An 18,821-nucleotide genomic window follows, 5' to 3' on the forward strand; every position below is an offset into this window, starting at 1 on the left:
GCGAGGGGGTCCATATCCTACGATACGGACCCCGGTTACGGACCTCTGCTGACTCGCTCATTCACAACAACAACAAACATAGTAGCAATTTTTGTCAACATTTTTCTTTTTTATAAGATTTTTATCAAAAATCTTATAAATTTTTGCCCTTATTTCTCAGCATAATAGAATTAATTTTACAGCATGGATAGAGATAACGACAGTGTTCACAGCGAAAGTGAGTTTTACTACCCTGAGGAAGAAGAAATAAAATAAAACATTTCAGGAGAAAGCTAAAAACCTGTAACTGTTGCTAACGCCGAGCAAAAACATGGCTGAATCCTGAATGACTCAATTTTGTATAAATAGGGGACTACATAGGCGGCAAAATGTAGTTTTTTTCCTGCCATGGAAGTGCACTTGTATACCGAGGAGGAAGCCATTTGCATTACAGCTGTGAATGAGGATTCAAAATGGTGGCTCGGCTCGGTTTTCCCTTTCGGGCGCTCTCGTTTTCTGTTAGAATTTGGTAAAGAAAAAAATAAATATATTATTTACCAGCTTAAGGTCGGTCCGTATGGTGAAATACCGTGACCTCGGCCTTGAATACTGACCTCGGCCCAGAGGGCCTTGCTCAGTACTTTCAAGACCTCGGTCACGGTATTTCACGATACGGACCTCCCAGCACACACACACACACATATATATATATATATATATATATATATATATATATATATATATATATATATATATATATATATATAGGCAAAAGTTAACAAGCTACCAACAGACACTCACACTTTCTCCTTTTTCTCCTCTTGATGATGGTCCTGGAGGACCAGCAGGTCCCTCGGGTCCTCTGGGGCCCTCGCGACCAGGTGCGCCATCACGACCCTAACACACACACACAACCTTACATTTATTAAAATCACAAAGGCAGGAAATCATAAAATGACAATATTAGAACATCTTTCTGTCCATCTCAGAAAATAAATGCTAAATCTCCATGATTAACTCACAGGTTCTCCTTTCCTCGCAGGAATTCCATCACTTCCTCTCTCACCCTGAACACAAATTCAAAATCTTCAGAACATCATTGCTTCTTAGGGTAACAAAAACACTATAGATGTTGAGTATCGTTGAAAAACAATTCATCTTGATGTTTACAGTGCCTTGCAAAAGTATTCATACCCCTTGAACTTTTTCACATTTTTCCACCTTACAACCACGAACTTAAAAGTTTTTTATTGAGATTTTATGTGATAGACCAACACAGAGTAGCACATAATTGTAAAGTGAAACGAAAATGATAAATGGTCTTCAAAATTTTAAACAAATAAAAATCTGAAAAATGTGATGTGCATTAGTATTCAGCCCCCTGCATCAATACTTTGTCGAGCCACCTTTTGCTGCAATTACAGCTGCAAGTCTTTTGTGGTACAGTATGTCTCTACCAGCTTTGCACATCTAGACACTGAAATTTTTGCCCATTCTTCTTTGCAAAATAGCTCAAGCTCAGCCAGATTGGATGGAGAGCGTCTGTGAACAGCAATTTTCAAGTCTTGCCACAGATGCTCAATGGGATTTAGGTCTGGACTTTGACTGGGCCATTCTAACACATGAGTATTCTTTGATCTAAACCATTCCATTGTAGCTCTGGCTGTATGTTTAGGGTCATTGTCTTGCTGGAAGGTGAATCTCCTTCCCAGTCTCAAGTCTTTTGCAGCCTCCAATAGGTTTTCTTCCAGGATTGCCCTGTATTTAGCTCCATCCATCTTCCCATCAACTCTGACCAGCTTCCCTGTCCCTGCTGAAGAAAAGCATCCCCATAGCATGATGCTGCCACCACCATGTTTCACAGTGGGGATGGTGTGTGCAGGGTGATGAGCAGTGTTAGTTTTCTGCCGCACATAGCGCTTTGCATTTAGGCCAAAAAGTTCAACTTTGGTCTCATCTGACCAAAGCACCTTCTTCCACATGTTTGCTGTGTCCCCTACATGGCTTCTTATGCCCGTCTTTCAACAATGGCTTTCTTCTTGCCGCTCTTCCAAAAAGGCCAGATTTGTGGAGTGTACGACTTATAGTTGTCCTGTGCACAGATTCTCCCACCTGAGCTGTGGATTTCTGCAGCTCCTCCAGAGTGATCATGGGCCTCTTGGCTGCTTCTCTGACCAGTGCTCTCCTTGCTCGCTCTGTCAGTTTAGGTGGACGGCCATGTCTTGGTAGGTTTGCAGTTGTGCCATACTTTTTCCATTTTTGAATGATGGATTGAACAGTGCTTCTTGAGATGTTCAGAGCTTGGGATATTTTTTTATAACCTAACCCTGCTTTAAACTTCTCCAGAACTTTATCCCTGACCTGTCTGGTGAGTTCTTTGGTCTTCATGATGCTGTTTGTTCTTCAGTGTTCTCTAACAAACCACTGAGGCTTTCACAGAACAAGTGTATTCATGCTGAGAGTAAATTACACACAGTAGGACTCTATTAACTAATTAGATGACTTCTGAAGGCGAGTGATTGCACTGGATTGTATTTAGAGGTATCAGAGTACAGGGGGCTGAATACTAATGCACACCACATTTTTCAGATTTTTATTTGTTTAAAATTTTGAAGACCATTTATCATTTTCGTTTCACTTCACAATTATGTGCTACTCTGTGTTGGTCTATCACATAAAATCTAAATAAAAAACTTTTAAGTTTGTGGTTGTAAGGTGGAAAAATTTGAAAAAGTTCAAGGGGTATGAATACTTTTGCAAGACACTGTACTGCATCAATTACAGCATCATGGCTGTGTAGAAGAAGGGTCCGGGTACTGAACTGGCCAGCTTGCAGTCCAGATCTTTCACCCATAGAAAACATTTGGCGCATCATAAAACGGAAGATACGACAAAAAAGACCTAAGACAGTTGAACAACTAGAATCCTACATTAGACAAGAATGGGTTAACATTCCTATCCCTAAACTTGAGCAACTTGTCTCCTCAGTCCCCAGACGTTTACAGACTGTTGTAAAGAGAAAAGGGGATGTCTCACAGTGGGAAACATGGCCTTGTCCCAACTTTTTTGAGATGTGGTGTTGTCATGAAATTTAACCGGCAATCTTTTGGTCCCAAAGCTAGGCCATGGCTTCCTCATGCATTACGCTTTATCCTGCATGTAGAGGCAGTGGTAAAGACACTGTGCTACCGACAAGAAGGTTATGAGTTTAAATCCCAGCAAGTCACTTTGGATAAAAACGCCAGCCAAAGAATAAAGTCTGTTTTGAGAGCAACAGAGGCTCTACCCTGTATTACGTATACCACGTGTTCCTAATAAGGTATACATAGTGTTGGTAATAAAGTGCTCAGTGAGTATGTCTGAACAACAATGCAATAAATTCTCAGTCACATTATTACACATTACACACACACACACATTACCTTCTGTCCTGGCTCCCCTTTTGGACCCTATTAAAAAAGAAATTAATAATGATCAACAGGATAAAAACGGGCATTATGACTCACTCTCCCTCTGTTTATGTGGACATGTAATCACTTACCTGTGGGCAGTGAACAGTACACTCTGAAGGTCCAGGACCCTATAACAAAATGCAGGGGGCAAAAGGCAAAATTAAATATTCAAATTTAAAAAACAACTTTGTGTTTGGTCTTTTTGTCTGTGCGCTTTTGACTACATCATTGGGACACCTGCTGCAGTGCATGATGGGATTTAAGGAGTGCACAGGACGGTCCTCACAAATTTTAGGGATGATTATAAAATGGAAAACGTCCCTAAATCGTTCACGATATTCATTATTAGTCAATAGCTTAGACTAGGCATGCAACGATACATCATGTGACGAGAAATTGTGATACGAATTTATGATTATTCAAATCAATGAAATAAAACATGAATGGTGATTGTTATCAGGCTGCGTAATCTTAGTATTTCCTAGCTGTAATTGTGTTGTTTAGACACCAGAGGGCAGAATTATGTACAACAACAGGAATACACTTAACTTCACTGTAGGTGGAAGTAACACAGCTCTAGTGCCATGAAAAAAACATAAAAACAGATAAAACGTGAAAGCGCTGTTGTGTGATTGTGTACAAATGTTTAACAAGAAATCAGAGCTCTCCCTTTTTTATTTTTAACAGACTGCTGAAACAAAGAAACGAGAAGGAAATGGAAGTACAAATGTTCGTAAAAGTTTATTAAGAAAATGACTATTTGTTATGGACTTTTTTCAGTTTTAATAAAATGACTATTTTAGTTAATAATAGGCTATTATATTTTACTCCAACTTTTACAAATGTGGCTAAATAATTATTGTAAAGAAAAATGAAAAAAAGTATTGAATGAAGTTCAAGAATGAAGTTGATGAACAGGAAAATAAATGTTGTGTCATAAAATGTTCTTCATTTAATTTTTTTTTTCAAAAACGTGGGGAAAATCGATTCGCGAGCCCAATATCATGAGTTGAATCGTGAACTGGGTGAATCATTACATGCTTAGTTTAAACACATGATATGAGTGTTAGGCTGCTTTCACACATGAATAATAGTCCTGAGTCAGGGGGGTATAATAACACTGGCTAAGGGGCAATTAGGTCTGAACACACATTTATAACATGCAGAACTGGTCAAAAATAGGAAAATACTATAACAAATAACCAAAGAAAAAAAAAGCAAAGAGAACACCGAGCTTCACTCAATATATTACTAGATAATGATGGAAATTTCTAGTTTTTAAATATTTTGTGAATCGCATCCACCATTTACTTTCTCTTTTTGGTCGGCAGTCTGAATCTCCAGAACATCTCACGTTTACGCAGCACTTACAGTGGTGTTTGAAAGTTTGTGAACCCTTTAGAATTTTCTATATTTCTGCATAAATATGACCTAAAACATCATCAGATTTTCACACAAGTCCTAAAAGTAGATAAAGAGAACCCAGTTAAACAAATGAGACAAAAATATTATACTTGGTCATTTATTTATTGAGGAAAATGATCCAATATTACACATCTGTGAGTGGCAAAAGTATGTGAACCTTTGCTTTCAGTATCTGGTGTGACCCCCTTGTGCAGCAATAACTGCAACTAAACTGCCCGCTTCAGGTCCTTCCACAACATTTCCATTGGATTAAGGTCAGGACTTTGACTTGGCCATTCCAAAACATTAACTTTATTCTTCTTTAATCATTCTTTGGTAGAACGACTTGTGTGCTTAGGGTCGTTGTCTTGCTGCATGACCCACCTTCTCTTGGGATTCAGTTCATGGACAGATGTCCTGACATTTTCCTTTAGAATTCGCTGGTATAATTCAGAATTCATTGTTCCATCAATAATGGCAAAGCGTCCTGGCCCAGATGCAGCAAAACAAGCCCAAACCATGATACTACCACCACCATGTTTCACAGATGGGATAAGGTTCTTATGCTGGAATGCAGAGTTTTCCTTTCTCCAAACATAACACTTCTCATTTAAACCAAAAAGTTCCATTTTGGTCTCATCCATCCACAAAACATTTTTCCAATAGCCTTCTGGCTTGTCCACATGATCTTTAGCAAACTGCAGACGAGCAGCAATGTTCTTTTTGGAGAACAGTGGCTTTCTCCTTGCCACCCTGCCATGCACACCATTGTTGTTCAGTGTTCTCCTGATGGTGGACTCATGAACATTAACATTAGCCAGTGTGAGAGAGGCCTTCAGTTGCTTAGAAGTTACCCTGGGGTCCTTTGTGACCTCGCTGACTATTACACGCCTTGCTCTTGGAGTGAGCTTTGTTGGTCGACCACTCCTGGGGAGGGTAACAATGGTCTTGAATTTCCTCCATTTGTACACAATCTGTCTGACTGTGGATTGGTGGAGTCCAAACTCTTTAGAGATGGTTTTGTAACCTTTTCCAGCCTGATGAGCATCAACAACGCTTTTTCTGAGGTCCTCAGAAATCTCCTTTGTTCATGCCATGATACACTTCCACAAACATGTGTTGTGAAGATCAGACTTTGATAGATCCCTGTTCTTTAAATAAAACAGGGTGCCCACTCACACCTGATTGTCATCCCATTGATTGAAAACATGTGACTCTAATTTCACCCTCAAATTAACTGCTAATCCTAGAGGTTCACATACTTTTTCCTCACTAAATAAATGAGCAAGTATAATATTTTTGTCTCATTTGTTTAACTGGGTTCTCTTTATCTACTTTTAGGACTTGTGTGAAAATCTGATGATGTTTTAGGTAATATTTATGCAGAAATATAGAAAATTCTAAAGGGTTCACAAACTTTCAAGCACCACTGTAGCTCATTCCTTTGGCTCAGTTTAGCAGCTCAGATCGACAGAAAAATGTCGCCTGCAACTCAAGACCACCTCAAGAAGAGGGTCTCAGACCGGCTGTTTTGTTTTGGTCTACACCAGATTCGATTTGTTTGTGCTTAAATGCACAAATAAACCATACCGAAGAGGATGGACAAAACACTGCAGATGTGGCAAAGTGACAGACAGATTGAGAGAGAAAGAGAGAATGCAGAGGGTGACTAACTGGTACAGCAGTTCCTCTTGCGATGCCACAGAGACGATCTGCGAGTTCAGATTGGAGTCTGTAGAGATCATCTTCATCCCGAGCCTGCAGCAGATTCTGAGGGCTGCTGTCTGTAACCGCCAACAGCAGCTCCTCCGAGTTCGCACGCCCGACTCCAACAGCCAGCACCGCCACACCTCAAACGCAACAACAGAACAGTATTAAACAGGGGCGTAATGATGCAACAGACAATTTGGATCTATGAATCAATTTGAAAAGGCAATGACTGAACTGAATCAAGGTGTTGAACATGAAACCTTACCTTAACATGGCAGTATCATCAAATATCACATCACAGTCGTACTGTATCATGTGGAAACCCTGACATTTACATCCCTATTATTAAACCATCTTGAGAGTCAGTGGACATACTTTTTTTTTTTAAGAACAGATTTTCTCAGGGGCGGCACGGTGGTGTAGTGGTTAGTGCTGTCGCCTCACAGCAAGAAGGTCCGGGTTCGAGCCCCGTGGCCGGCGAGGGCCTTTCTGTGCGGAGTTTGCATGTTCTCCCCGTGTCCGCGTGGGTTTCCTCCAGGTGCTCCGGTTTCCCCCACAGTCCAAAGACATGCAGGTTAGGTTAACTGGTGACTCTAAATTGAGCGTAGGTGTGAATGTGAGTGTGAATGGTTGTCTGTGTCTATGTGTCAGCCCTGTGATGACCTGGCGACTTGTCCAGGGTGTACCCCGCCTTTCGCCCGTAGTCAGCTGGGATAGGCTCCAGCTTGCCTGCGACCCTGTAGAACAGGATTAAGCGGCTAGAGATAATGAGATGAGATTTTCTCAGTACATCCATATTAAATCGTTCCAAAACAGGCTCAACAGACCAGGGGTTAAGTAGCAGATGTCAGTTCTGCTGTATGATGCTTGGAAGTATCTGGATATGAATTTTCTACATATGTATATACACAGTTGAGATATTTTCTAAAATGCAACAAAGACAAAAAACTAATTTGCTCATTCACATGAACCTTTATTTAACTGATAAGAGGACAAAGAAAAGATTTTCGATAGTTTTGCTGACCAACTTAATTGTATTTTGTAAATAGAAATTAAGTTAGAATTTGATGCCTGTATCATGATAGCCCACTCAAAAAAAAGTTGGGACAGAAGCAACGGTAATAATGTGTTCCATCAACTTTCCTTTTAACCCTTTTTAATCGTATGCGATCTGAGGATACTAATTGTTGCAGTTGAAATTTTTTTTCCATTCTTGCTTGATACAAGACTTCAGCTGCTCATCAGCCCGTGGTCACCATTGTCTGATTCTCCTCTTCATGGTGCACCATACATTCTCAATAGGAGACAGATCTGGACTGGCAGCAGGCCAGTCAAGCACACGCACTCTATGGAGCTATGCTGTTGTAGCCGGTGCAGAATGAGGCCTGGCATTGTCCTGCTCAAATAAGCATGGACTTCCCGGGAAGAGACGCTGTCTTGATGAGTATGTCTCTCTAAAATCCCAATATATCAACAGTACCTTCACACACTTGTCAAGTCAAGTTTATCTTTATAGCGCTTTTAACAATAGACATTGTCACAAAGCAGCGTTACAGAATTTAAATGACTTTAAACATGAGCTAATTTTATCCCTAATCTATACCCAATGAGCAAGCCTGTGGTGATGGTGGCAAGGAAAAACTCCCTCAGACGACATGAGGAAGAAACCTCGAGAGGAACCGGACTCAAAAGGGAACCCATCCTCATTTGGGTGATAACAGACAACATGACTATAACATTAACAGTTTTAACATGAAGTCAGTTTCATTGATGTTATAACTCTTCACTGATGGAACCTTGAGTGCAAAACTGTTCATGACAACTGCAGTCCTAAAGTTAGCAAGTCAACTGTAGTCCTCAGCCATAAAAGCATTACTGTAAGAGTCCAGAACATCTTCCAAGTGTGACTTTCAACTGTCCACGTGCAACTCACCCATGCTGTGGGCAATGATGCCCCCCATACCATTATAGATACTGCTGGCTTCCACACCTTTCTTTGATAACAAACCAGATGGGCGTGTTCACCTTTGGCACTGAGAACTCAGCGTCTGGTTTTTCCATAAACAAGCTGAAATGTGGACTCATCTGACCACTGTCTTTCCATCTATCTGAGATGAGTTCAGGCCCGGACAACTCAGCTGTGTTTCTGCAAAGAATTGATGAACGGCTTCCTCCTTGTGTAATACAGTTTCAGGTTGCATTTCTGGATGCAGTGGCGGACTGTGTTAAGTGACAACGGTTTTCCGAAGTACTCCCGAGCCCATGTGGCTATATTTGTCACGTTAGCATGACGGTTTCTCAGCAGTGCTGCCTGAAGGCTCGAAGGTCACGCACATATGCATAGGACCTGGATGATGTAGATCCCAGAACCTGTGTGCTAACTAACCTGTTAAGTAGCTAACTTATCTAATGTCAGTGATGAACAGAACTGTAATTTTTTTTTCTGTTGAGAAATATGACTCACCAGAATCCCGAAGTGCAGTCGCAGGACGCCGGATATCATCTTCAGATGTCCCATCAGTGATGATAACGACCACGCCCGGAACGCCAGGCCTTCGACCAGCACTTGTGCTCAACAGAAACTGTCGTGTAAACGTCAAGGCTTGACCTAAACACACACAAAATGCATTTTACTTTACAAAGTTCTGGCAATGAAATCAGGACAAAACAAACCACAAAAAACAGAACAGCGAGTTTTATGGATATTTGTAACAAGAAGGGATGTTTGTATTGTATTCCCCCCCACACACACACACCTATATTATTTCCTGGTCTATCAGTAAATGGGGTGGTGAGAATTTCCCTCAGCAGTGTTTCGCTGCTGCTATGATGACTGAGGAGAAAGCGCACTCTGGGTTCATCACCGTAGACCACCACCGCCACCTGGAGGAAGACAGCAGTAGACACAGCAGCATAGTTAGAGCTCGCGTTACTTCAATCCGAATTCAACTGTTTGCAGATATTTAGTGCTCAACTGCAGCTGCATTTCAAATGAACCCATTACAACACGATGCCATGTGCAGAGTGAAGATTAGCACGGCACATCACGGGTGCATCACAGAAACCTCAGGAAGTGACAAGTACGGGAGGGAATTTTTTAATTTATGATGACCTGGAGACTTGTCCAGGGTGTACCCCGCCTTTCTCCCGTAGTCAGCTGGGATAGGCTCCAGCTTGCCTGCGACCCTGTAGAACAGGATAAAGCGGCTAGAGATAATGAGATGAGATGAGAAGTTTCAGGTTTATTCATTCACTGAACTTTGAGTCAGCACTTGATCACGGTGGAGGAGGATCTTATCCTGAGAACACTTTATTAATACTCTGAAACAAAATTCAGGCAGCACAGTGGCACGGCTCGTAGCTTTGCTGCCTCACAGGTCCATAACCCCATGGCTCAACCCTGAGTTTCATATGTTCTCCCCATGTCTGTGAGGGATGAATCCCATAATCAACGGTTTCCTTTTCATTCAGGACACTGGGTTCGGGATTCGATTTTCCCCAAATTATTTTGAAAACACAATTAAATGAAGAAAATTTTATTCCCCCCCCCAAAAAAAAACCCCAACCCACCCCTTAACATTTATTTTCTTATTCTTTATCAACTTAAACATTCCTTTTTTTAATGAAAAAAAATTTTTGCTTCATTTTCTTAATAACCAATAATAATTATTTACCCACATTTGTAAACATTGGAGTAAAATATAATAGCCTATTAACTAAAATATTCCTTTTATTAAAAATGAAAAATTAATAACAAACATTCCTTTTCTTAATGAATTTCTATGAACATTTGTACTTCCTCCATTTGCTTCTCTTTTCTTTATCTTTCAGCAGTCTGTAAAAAGAGAGCCTTGATTTCTTGTTAAATCTATTTGTACATAATCACATAACAGCTCTTTCCGATTTTAGAGCTGGTTTTTGTGTGGGCGTTTTTGCAGCTGTGTTACTTCCGCATACAATGAAGTCATGTGCATTCCCTCTATTATACGCTGCTGTCTAAACCATGCACTTACAGCGTGGGAAAACTAGCTGAAAAACAGATTATGCAGCCTGGTATAATCTAATAGTTAAACTGCATAATCTAATAGATTAGTGTGGCAGCGGGGGCGTGGTCAAGCGCCGGTCTGTGACAGGAGGGCGGAGTCAGGGAAGGTAAGTGGCAGAATCACGTCACCTGAGAGCAATTAACGTGTTTGTGTGTCTTCCCAGTGACTGCGCCCTATATCAGGAGGGAGAGCGAGAGCAGAAGGTGCTGATCCCTGAACCAGACGCCGGTTGTGTGTGTGTCTGAACGAATAATCATTGTTAAACTGAAAAGTGTGGCAATAAAGCCGAATTATAAAACCTGATCTCTGTCCTGCCGTCCTCTGTGCTCCACCCACACGTAGAGAGCGTTACAATTAGCTAATAGTTCTCTTACGGGATTTACTTCAGTGTTAGCGAGCTTGTTTTATTTATGAATTTTCACTGATGTCAGACGGTGTTTGGACATTTTCTATGATATTAGCAATTAGCTTTGTCTGAAAATATCCTCTAAGAAGTGTGATTTTTTTTTCTAAACGTTAACTACCTACATTTTCATTGGATTTTCTCTGCCATTTGCTAGATAACTCTGGGGGGGTTCTATTACGCTAGCAAGTTTTTGGAAATTTTCAACAATGTCAGATTTTGTTTGGAAATTATATTTAAACTTAAGTATTTCACTAGTTTTCTTTGGAGGAGTTTCTACAATGTTAGAGCTAGTTAATTTTTTTGTGCATTTTCTCTCATGTTGAGATTATAAATTTTCTATGATGTTAGCTAGATTTGTTTTAAAATATTCTCCAACAAAGGAATTTTCTTGAAACATTCGCTCGCTAGGTTTTGGTTGGATTTTACTCTGGCATTTGCTGACGAGTTCCTATGCCATGGTTTTGGAAATGTTCCATAACAGCAGTTTTTGCTTAGAAATCTTCGGTTAACTAGCTAGTTTTGTTTATGGGTTTTCTCCAACTTCAGCCAGTACTGATGTGAGGAATTTTCTATGAGGTTAGCTTGCTATCATTGTCTTAAAATATCCTTTAACAAATTTCATTTTTCGCTAAAACATTACCTCGCTAGCTACCAAGTTTTGGATGGATGTTACTGCTGGCTAACTTTTGGGCGGTTCGGGAGTTTCTATTACACTAGCAAGGTTTTGTTTGGTAATTTTCCATGATGCCAGTTTTTTTTTAGAAATGTTCTTCGGTTAGCTAGCTAGTTTTGTTTATGGGATTTCTGTAATGTTAGCCAGGGTAAGGACACATTGTCCAGATTTAAAAAAAAAAAAAAAGTTTTTGGTTGAAACTAAAGGGTTACACATTTTCTGTTTAGCATGTTTGGTATTCAGTGTTATTCAATTTACATGTTGTTAGACTCACCTGTGACTCCCGGGCTCCAATGGAGGGGAGAGATCTGGCAGCACTTGCAAGTAGTGACAAAATGGACTCCTTTAAAGCAGAGTGATCACGAGTGGCGGGGACCAGGAACACCACATCCAAACGCCCACCCACACACACTGAGAGAGACAGAAAATAATATGGGACTCACTAAACAACTCTTAGCACACATTACAAAACCACTAACTCCTGTACAGGAACATCTCCAAGGCATAACATCGAACAGACTGACAGAAGCGTCAAAGTGTGGCTTTCCACATTTTTTTTTTGAGGGAGGTGGATGTGGGGTTCCCTGCCTGAGCAAAGTTCTTGTGTACAGTCGACAAAAGCGCTTGGATTAGACAGTTATGATAGTACAGACAGATTGACTTATTCTTTAAAAAATTAAAGTTTGGACCAAATTGATCATTTTAGTCCAATAAACACGTCTGGATATTTGGATAATTTCCATCAGTTCCTGCTTTTCTATTTAACACTAGAATTCTGATGAGCTGCAAGAATTTTCTTCCCAAGCCAAAGGGGTGCCCCTCCTCTTTTTCCCCATACAAACTCATCCCTCTGTCTTTAGTGCACTTATCACCTATTCAACTTTATACTGTTCTACAAATGATGAGTGCAGGGTCAGTTTGAGTGAAGTAACACCTGAGAAAGAGAAAAACTAGAGTCCTGTGCAAGTCTGAGCTCAGCCTTTGTCTGATTGGGAGAAGCTACGGTACATAAATAGAAAAAATAGCCCGCTCAGAAATATGCTGACGCCAGGATTTGAACCCATGTTGCAAAATCTGGCAAAGACAAAAACAGAAACTAAGAACAGGAAACAGAATCGGAAACCCAGGGAATCTACACAGGGGAATAAGGCTTGGCAATGTGCGCTGATGTGGTGTAATACTTCACACTGAACATGTGTTTTCTCAGTCTTTATCTAGGCCCACTGATGCCTCTTGATCATGTGCACTCCGGACTGTGCGCGCACCGAGCGGACTCTCGCATGCGCACTGTTAATGAGGCTCACCTGCACATGATCAAGAGGCATCAGTGGGCCTATATATCCATCCATCTTCTACCGCTTATCCGGATCCGGGTCGCGGAGGTAGCAGCCTAAGCAGAGCAGCCCAGACTTCCCTCTCCCCGGCCACCTCCACCAGCTCTTCCGGAGGAATACCGAGGCATTCCCAGGCCAGCCGAGAGATGTAATCTCTCCAGCATGTCCTGGGTCTGCCCTGGGGTCTCCTCCCGGTGGGGCATGCCCAGAAAACCTCCCTTGGGAGGCATCCAGGGGGCATCTTAACAAGGTGCCTGAACCACCTCAACTGACTCCTTTCAATGTGGAGGAGCAGTGGTTCTACTCTGAGTCTCTCCTGAATGACCAAGCTTCTCACCCTGTCTCTAAGGGAGAGCCCAGCCACCCTGCGGAGAAAAATTTCTACCGCTTGTATCTGCGATCTCATTCTTTCAGTCACTACCCATAGCTCATGACCATAGGTGAGAGTGGGAACGTAGATGGACCAGTAAATTGAGAGCTTTGTCTTTTGGCTCAGCTCTCTCTTTACCACCACAGACCGGTTTAGCGTCCGCATCACTGCTGACACTGCCCCGATCCGTCTGTCCAACTCTCTCTCCCCCTTACCCTCAGTCGTGAACAAAACCCTGAGATACTTAAACTCCTCCACTTAAACCTCCACTTTTGCAGATGATGTGGTCCTGTTGGCTTCATCAATCTGTGATTTACAGTATGCGCTGGGACAGTTTGCAGCTGAGTGCGAAGTGGCTGGGATGAGAATCAGCACCTCCAAGTCCATGGCCATGGTGCTCAGCCGGAAACAGGTGGAGTGCCTACTCTGGGTCAGGGGGGAGTTGCTACCTAAAGTGGAGGTGCCTATATAAAGACTGAGAAAATGCACGTTTTGTCATATCTGGATATCATCTCTCATATCTCGCACTTGCCAAGGATATCTGGAAAGTACGAGTATAGATTTTCTGTGTAATCTGGTCTATCAAAAACGATCTCCAGCTGAACGTGCCCGAAGTCAATACTCGCTGGTTCCCATCATTTCCGATTTTATTTTCATTTTGCAAAAATGTTTTTGGCTTCAGTCAAATTCCATTGAGAATTCCTCCTTTTTTCGAACAAATAAATACCTGAAATATAAAATAATTGATAGTGTGTATGAAAAAGGCTTTGGACGAAATGTCTTAACTATTGGACGAAACAGTTGTTGGACGAAATGAGCTGTATGGTTTGTTTATATCTCAAGCTTGTCGCACATATAAAATAACTGATTGTGTGTATGAAAAAGGCTTTGGACTGTCGAGTTGCGACCTGAGGCGGGCACGCCAATTACATTCTTAAACACACTCAAACTCGGTTAAACATACACATACAAACAGGCGCCTCTATAGGCTTCAGCCAAAGGCTGTGCATGTGCACATGCTTGACACAAACACGATACATGCATTAGTGCAGAACGTGCAACATTCACGAGAGACAGTATCACATGGTGTATCAGATAAGTGCTTTTATGCAAGAATAAAACTGAGTAAATTAAAAAATGACTCAAATAACATGTTTCGGCATACGGGTCCATCTCAGAAACTGGTCTCTCATTTGGGACATTATGGTCAAAAAATAAATTTTCTAATTTTACTATTTTTTTTGCATTTACTGAACACTCAATGTTTCTTTTGTCATGTTTAATAAGAATAAAGATAGCATCTTGCTTTATCTGGCCTCCACTGTGGAAAAGTTTTTAGATTACAATTCAAATGCTTTTGTAAAACTGATTTCCATATAAAATAACTCCATCATGAAGAATTAAAGCCCCTCCTTCACAGATGAGTGAAAATATTGAATAAATTTCCTCTTTTTGATTGCTTGGGTTAAAAATGCCAAGTTATGATGATTGAATTGATTATTCACTTAAATATGAATAATATGATACATTTTGGGGATTTGATACGGCGAAATAGGACACAATGGAAAAATCAAGAACACACCGGAAAGATGAGAATAACGGCGGTGGTAAAAGAACAGCGACTGTACCGGCTGAAGGTCGCGCGGGTCTCTGCTGCGGCGCACGAGCAACGGGACATCACTACTGCACCGGATGGAGTGGGGGCGGGGCAAAATGACTGGCCGTAGATTCTATCAAAAGTTCGATCTAAATTGACCATGGTTGCAAAATATTGGCCAAAAATACGCAAACACTATGAAATATGAAAGTAAGATGAAAAAGAAACATTCTATTGCCTTATACTGCAAGACTAAAACAAAATAAAACCGTCAAAACTCAACCTTTCAGCTATAACGTCCGAACAGATCACCCGCGCAACAGAGAGACCGCAAATGGAAGCACGATCAACTTCTAACTGCTGGAGCGGAAAATTCCATTCTACACATGCAAATTGTTAATGTGTGTCCTTCCCCGCACACAAATAACACGCTACAGTAAAAAATAGACCACAGCTCATTTTATAGCTCAGAAATTCATATAAGACCAGCTACCATCGTAACATATTCTGTAAGAAACATTCTATACCTAACTTTCAGCTTTCATTTTAAAAAACCTTTTAATTTCCACGCGGTAGTGAAACGTGATGTCATCGGCAGGTTCCCCTTCTTGTGTACCACGTGTCGGTCTATTTTTAGACCAGGAAACCCCCAAAGTGAGAGAGTCATTTCTCCTCGTATATGGGGGCCAAAAAAATTGCGAAAAATTTTGAGTTAATCTTTCAGTTAGCTAGATTTATTGGTATTAGCTAGATTTATTGGTATTATTTTTATCGCGTTCTATCCGCCATTGCTGATAATATGTGCCACGTCACACGTCACGTGGTACACAAGAAGGGGAACCTGCCGATGACATCACGCGCGGAAATTAAAAGGGTAGGTGACTTTGGTCGCAAAATTAATATACTTGTCGTTGTCAAAAAATTATGTTTGATATATCATTTTGAAGCTAAAAGATTTCTCTATCTAGTGATACCATTTATATATGTTGTCAAAATATATTGTATTTTATGCCAAAGAATACATCCAATGGTGGAATGGCACTTTAAGTTCCTACTTTTGGTGAGGTCGTGACCTTGACCCTGAGGCTTTCCGTTTAGATCAAAACACACGATCGTATTGGTTTTGGGTTTGCGGAAAATGGAGTTACGACGGTGATGAAATATTTTGCATGATGTTTTATTACGGTTATGATTATTCTGTGAGCGCACCAATCCTTAGGTGTATAAAGTTACAACTTAAAATACAATTAGTGATAACTGTAGACTTTTCAGTGGACTACAACCTTTTTAACGGAATGCGATGTAGTCGACCGTTTATCATGTCCCAGATCAAGCCACCATTTTTCCACAAATTTGCAGAATTTTTGCCAAATTCTGAATAGAGTATTCACATCAAAGATTTAGTTTTATCTGTATTATTTCTTTCATCATTTTATTTCAAATTAAAACCAACATCCCCATTCAAATCTGTATAGTTTATTGACTGTGAGTATATTTAGTGGGCGACCCCCACAGTACCCAGTTTCTGAGACAGACCCATATTTTGTGAAAGACTGCGTGGACGATGGAAAATTCATCCATCCATTATTTGTAGCTGCTTATCCTGTGCAGGGTCGCAGGCAAGCTGGATCCTATCCCAGCTGACTACAGGCGAAAGGCGGGGTACACCCTGGACAAGTCGCCAGGTCATCACAGGGCTGACACATAGACACAGACAACTATTCACACCTACGGTCAATTTAGAGCCACCAATTATCCTAACCTGCATGCAAACTCCACACAGAAAGGCCCCCACTGGCCACTGGGCTCGAACCCAGAACCTTATTGCTATGAGGCGACAGTGCTAACCACTACACCACCGTGCCGCCCCACAATGGAAAATAATAAGGAAAAATGTTAAACTCAAATGTAGACTGTGTGAAGTTCAAATTGATGGTAATTAAAAAGGAATGCTAATGCGTATAGATTTAAAATACATTTAACAGTTATTCCCTGAAATCAACTCGTACATGAGCTGATAACCGACGAGGCACGTAGCACTGAGTTGGCTATAATCCATGTACAACGAGATTGAGTGGAATAACTGTTTTATTCGATCCACATTCACTGGATTTTGAGAAACGGAGCATTTTTATTTTTTGCAAATTCGATCAATAAAAACTTTATACAAAATGTCAGACAAAATCATTTCTGCTTAGAATGTAAACAAACCGGCGAAATGACAGGAGCAATTTGTGAAAAATATTATAATAATAATAATTCTTGAAAAATAAAAAAGATAAGTTCTTACCATCAAATACAGTTATTCCATATTTTGTTGCTTTTTTTTGTATTTTGGGGGGTTTTGTTTTCAAGTAGAGTTTTATTTCATCTTCAGTTGGTTCAGCGACATGCGCCACCATTTTGTTTTTCTCTTCTCACGGTATATGAGCTGATATCCTAGTAGTAGAGTAGCCAATCAGAGCGCACGATTGCTCATATCCAGTGAATGTGAATAGAATAAAAATACATTTTTATTAGAATCTTACCAACTTCTAAATTTGTTCCCAATCATATTGGTCCAAACTTTTCTTTGCGTAGAAGGGGGAATTTTTCGCTTGTTAACCGGTTATTGAACCACACCTGCACAGGACTCACCCCATACACTAGGTGGCAGTGTATTCCTAAAGCACCGACTAGAAATCCAAGGATAAATTCAAAGCAGCAACAACCTTTGTGACTACGTTACTTTTTTCTACCTGTATTCCAACACATTGGAAGTAAATTATTCACACCTCCTGAATTAGGATTGGCTGACGGTTCTTACAAGCAGGTCACTGAGTGTAGAATTAAGAATTGGGATTTGGGGAAATGGACACGTATCCAACAAGACAGATTGCTGCGTCAGATCTCCACAAATCAGATTTGCATGGTTCAAAGTATCTGTTTTGAAGAGGGTTGGATGAAAGCTACCATACAATGACCACCTATTAAAAAAAAAAAAACCCACAACTAGCCACCATCAAGCTGTGAATTGCACATGGGTAATTTCAATCATCTGAATGAGCCACCCAGAAAATCAATCAATCTACCAACACATATCTGACTGAATATGGAGATAAAAAGGGAACTACATTGAAACAAGAACCAAAAGCGTAACACGTAGAAGTTAAAATAAAACTGTGGAACCTGTGTGCTCTTCCATGACAGCCTCGAGGCCAGGGTAATCATAGAACACAGGCTGAACGATGAAACGGTACCGATGACCCAGTCTCAGACTCGTCACACGGAACGAGCTCGTCGTATCAGGGAGAGTGAGCGACTGGATGCTACCTGGATCTGAAACCAATAAACACCTGTTACACACTGAAATTTAATTTAGATTCATTTCAAAAAGCTCCATGTCTCACCTCTTTCATCCTGCCAGCTCAATCTGTATCCGGTGGCACCTGATAACGGGTTCCACGCCAGCAGTACAGAATTCTGGGTAATGTCTAGCACCCTGAGGTCCGTCACAGACTGCTGTGGACCTGAAAGAGTGACATGTACACACACACACACACACACACACACACACACACGGTACAGCAATTTAGGAACAGCAAGTGAGTGAAGTGTGATTAGCAAACTGGGCAAAGTGTGTGTAAGTGTTTTCACTCTGTACCAGTGGACTGTGTGATGGTAACAGGGTGACCTTCTCTGCCATTCAACACGGCAGCCAGTCGGATGATGTAACTCGATCCAGGACGGAGACCTTCTAACGTGTACGAGGTCGCGTCTCGATCGATCAGACGACTCGATTCGGTTTCACCTAAGAAGAGCAAGCATGTGAACTTTAAGGAAAGACACTATTTAACCCTCTGGGGTCTGA

The 18,821-nt window shown here is 40.9% G+C and overlaps 1 protein-coding gene across 1 annotated transcript in view; it reads right to left on the reverse strand.

The window, feature by feature from the left end:
* The window catches only part of col7a1 (collagen, type VII, alpha 1), a 519,627-nt gene that overhangs the window by 284,463 nt on the left and 216,343 nt on the right, over positions 1–18,821 (reverse strand). Inside the window, exons 23-33 of the mRNA XM_060918496.1 lie at positions 18,615–18,761; positions 18,361–18,480; positions 18,140–18,289; positions 11,945–12,081; positions 9,302–9,428; positions 9,010–9,153; positions 6,510–6,685; positions 3,521–3,559; positions 3,402–3,428; positions 1,002–1,046; positions 781–876 (exon numbers count right to left, since the gene is read on the reverse strand). Coding sequence (XP_060774479.1) covers positions 781–876; positions 1,002–1,046; positions 3,402–3,428; positions 3,521–3,559; positions 6,510–6,685; positions 9,010–9,153; positions 9,302–9,428; positions 11,945–12,081; positions 18,140–18,289; positions 18,361–18,480; positions 18,615–18,761 — 1,208 coding nt within the window. The remainder of the gene's footprint in view (positions 1–780; positions 877–1,001; positions 1,047–3,401; positions 3,429–3,520; positions 3,560–6,509; positions 6,686–9,009; positions 9,154–9,301; positions 9,429–11,944; positions 12,082–18,139; positions 18,290–18,360; positions 18,481–18,614; positions 18,762–18,821) is intronic.

Source organism: Neoarius graeffei, chromosome 4 (genome assembly GCF_027579695.1).
Source record: "Neoarius graeffei isolate fNeoGra1 chromosome 4, fNeoGra1.pri, whole genome shotgun sequence".
Lineage (NCBI taxonomy): Eukaryota > Metazoa > Chordata > Actinopteri > Siluriformes > Ariidae > Neoarius > Neoarius graeffei.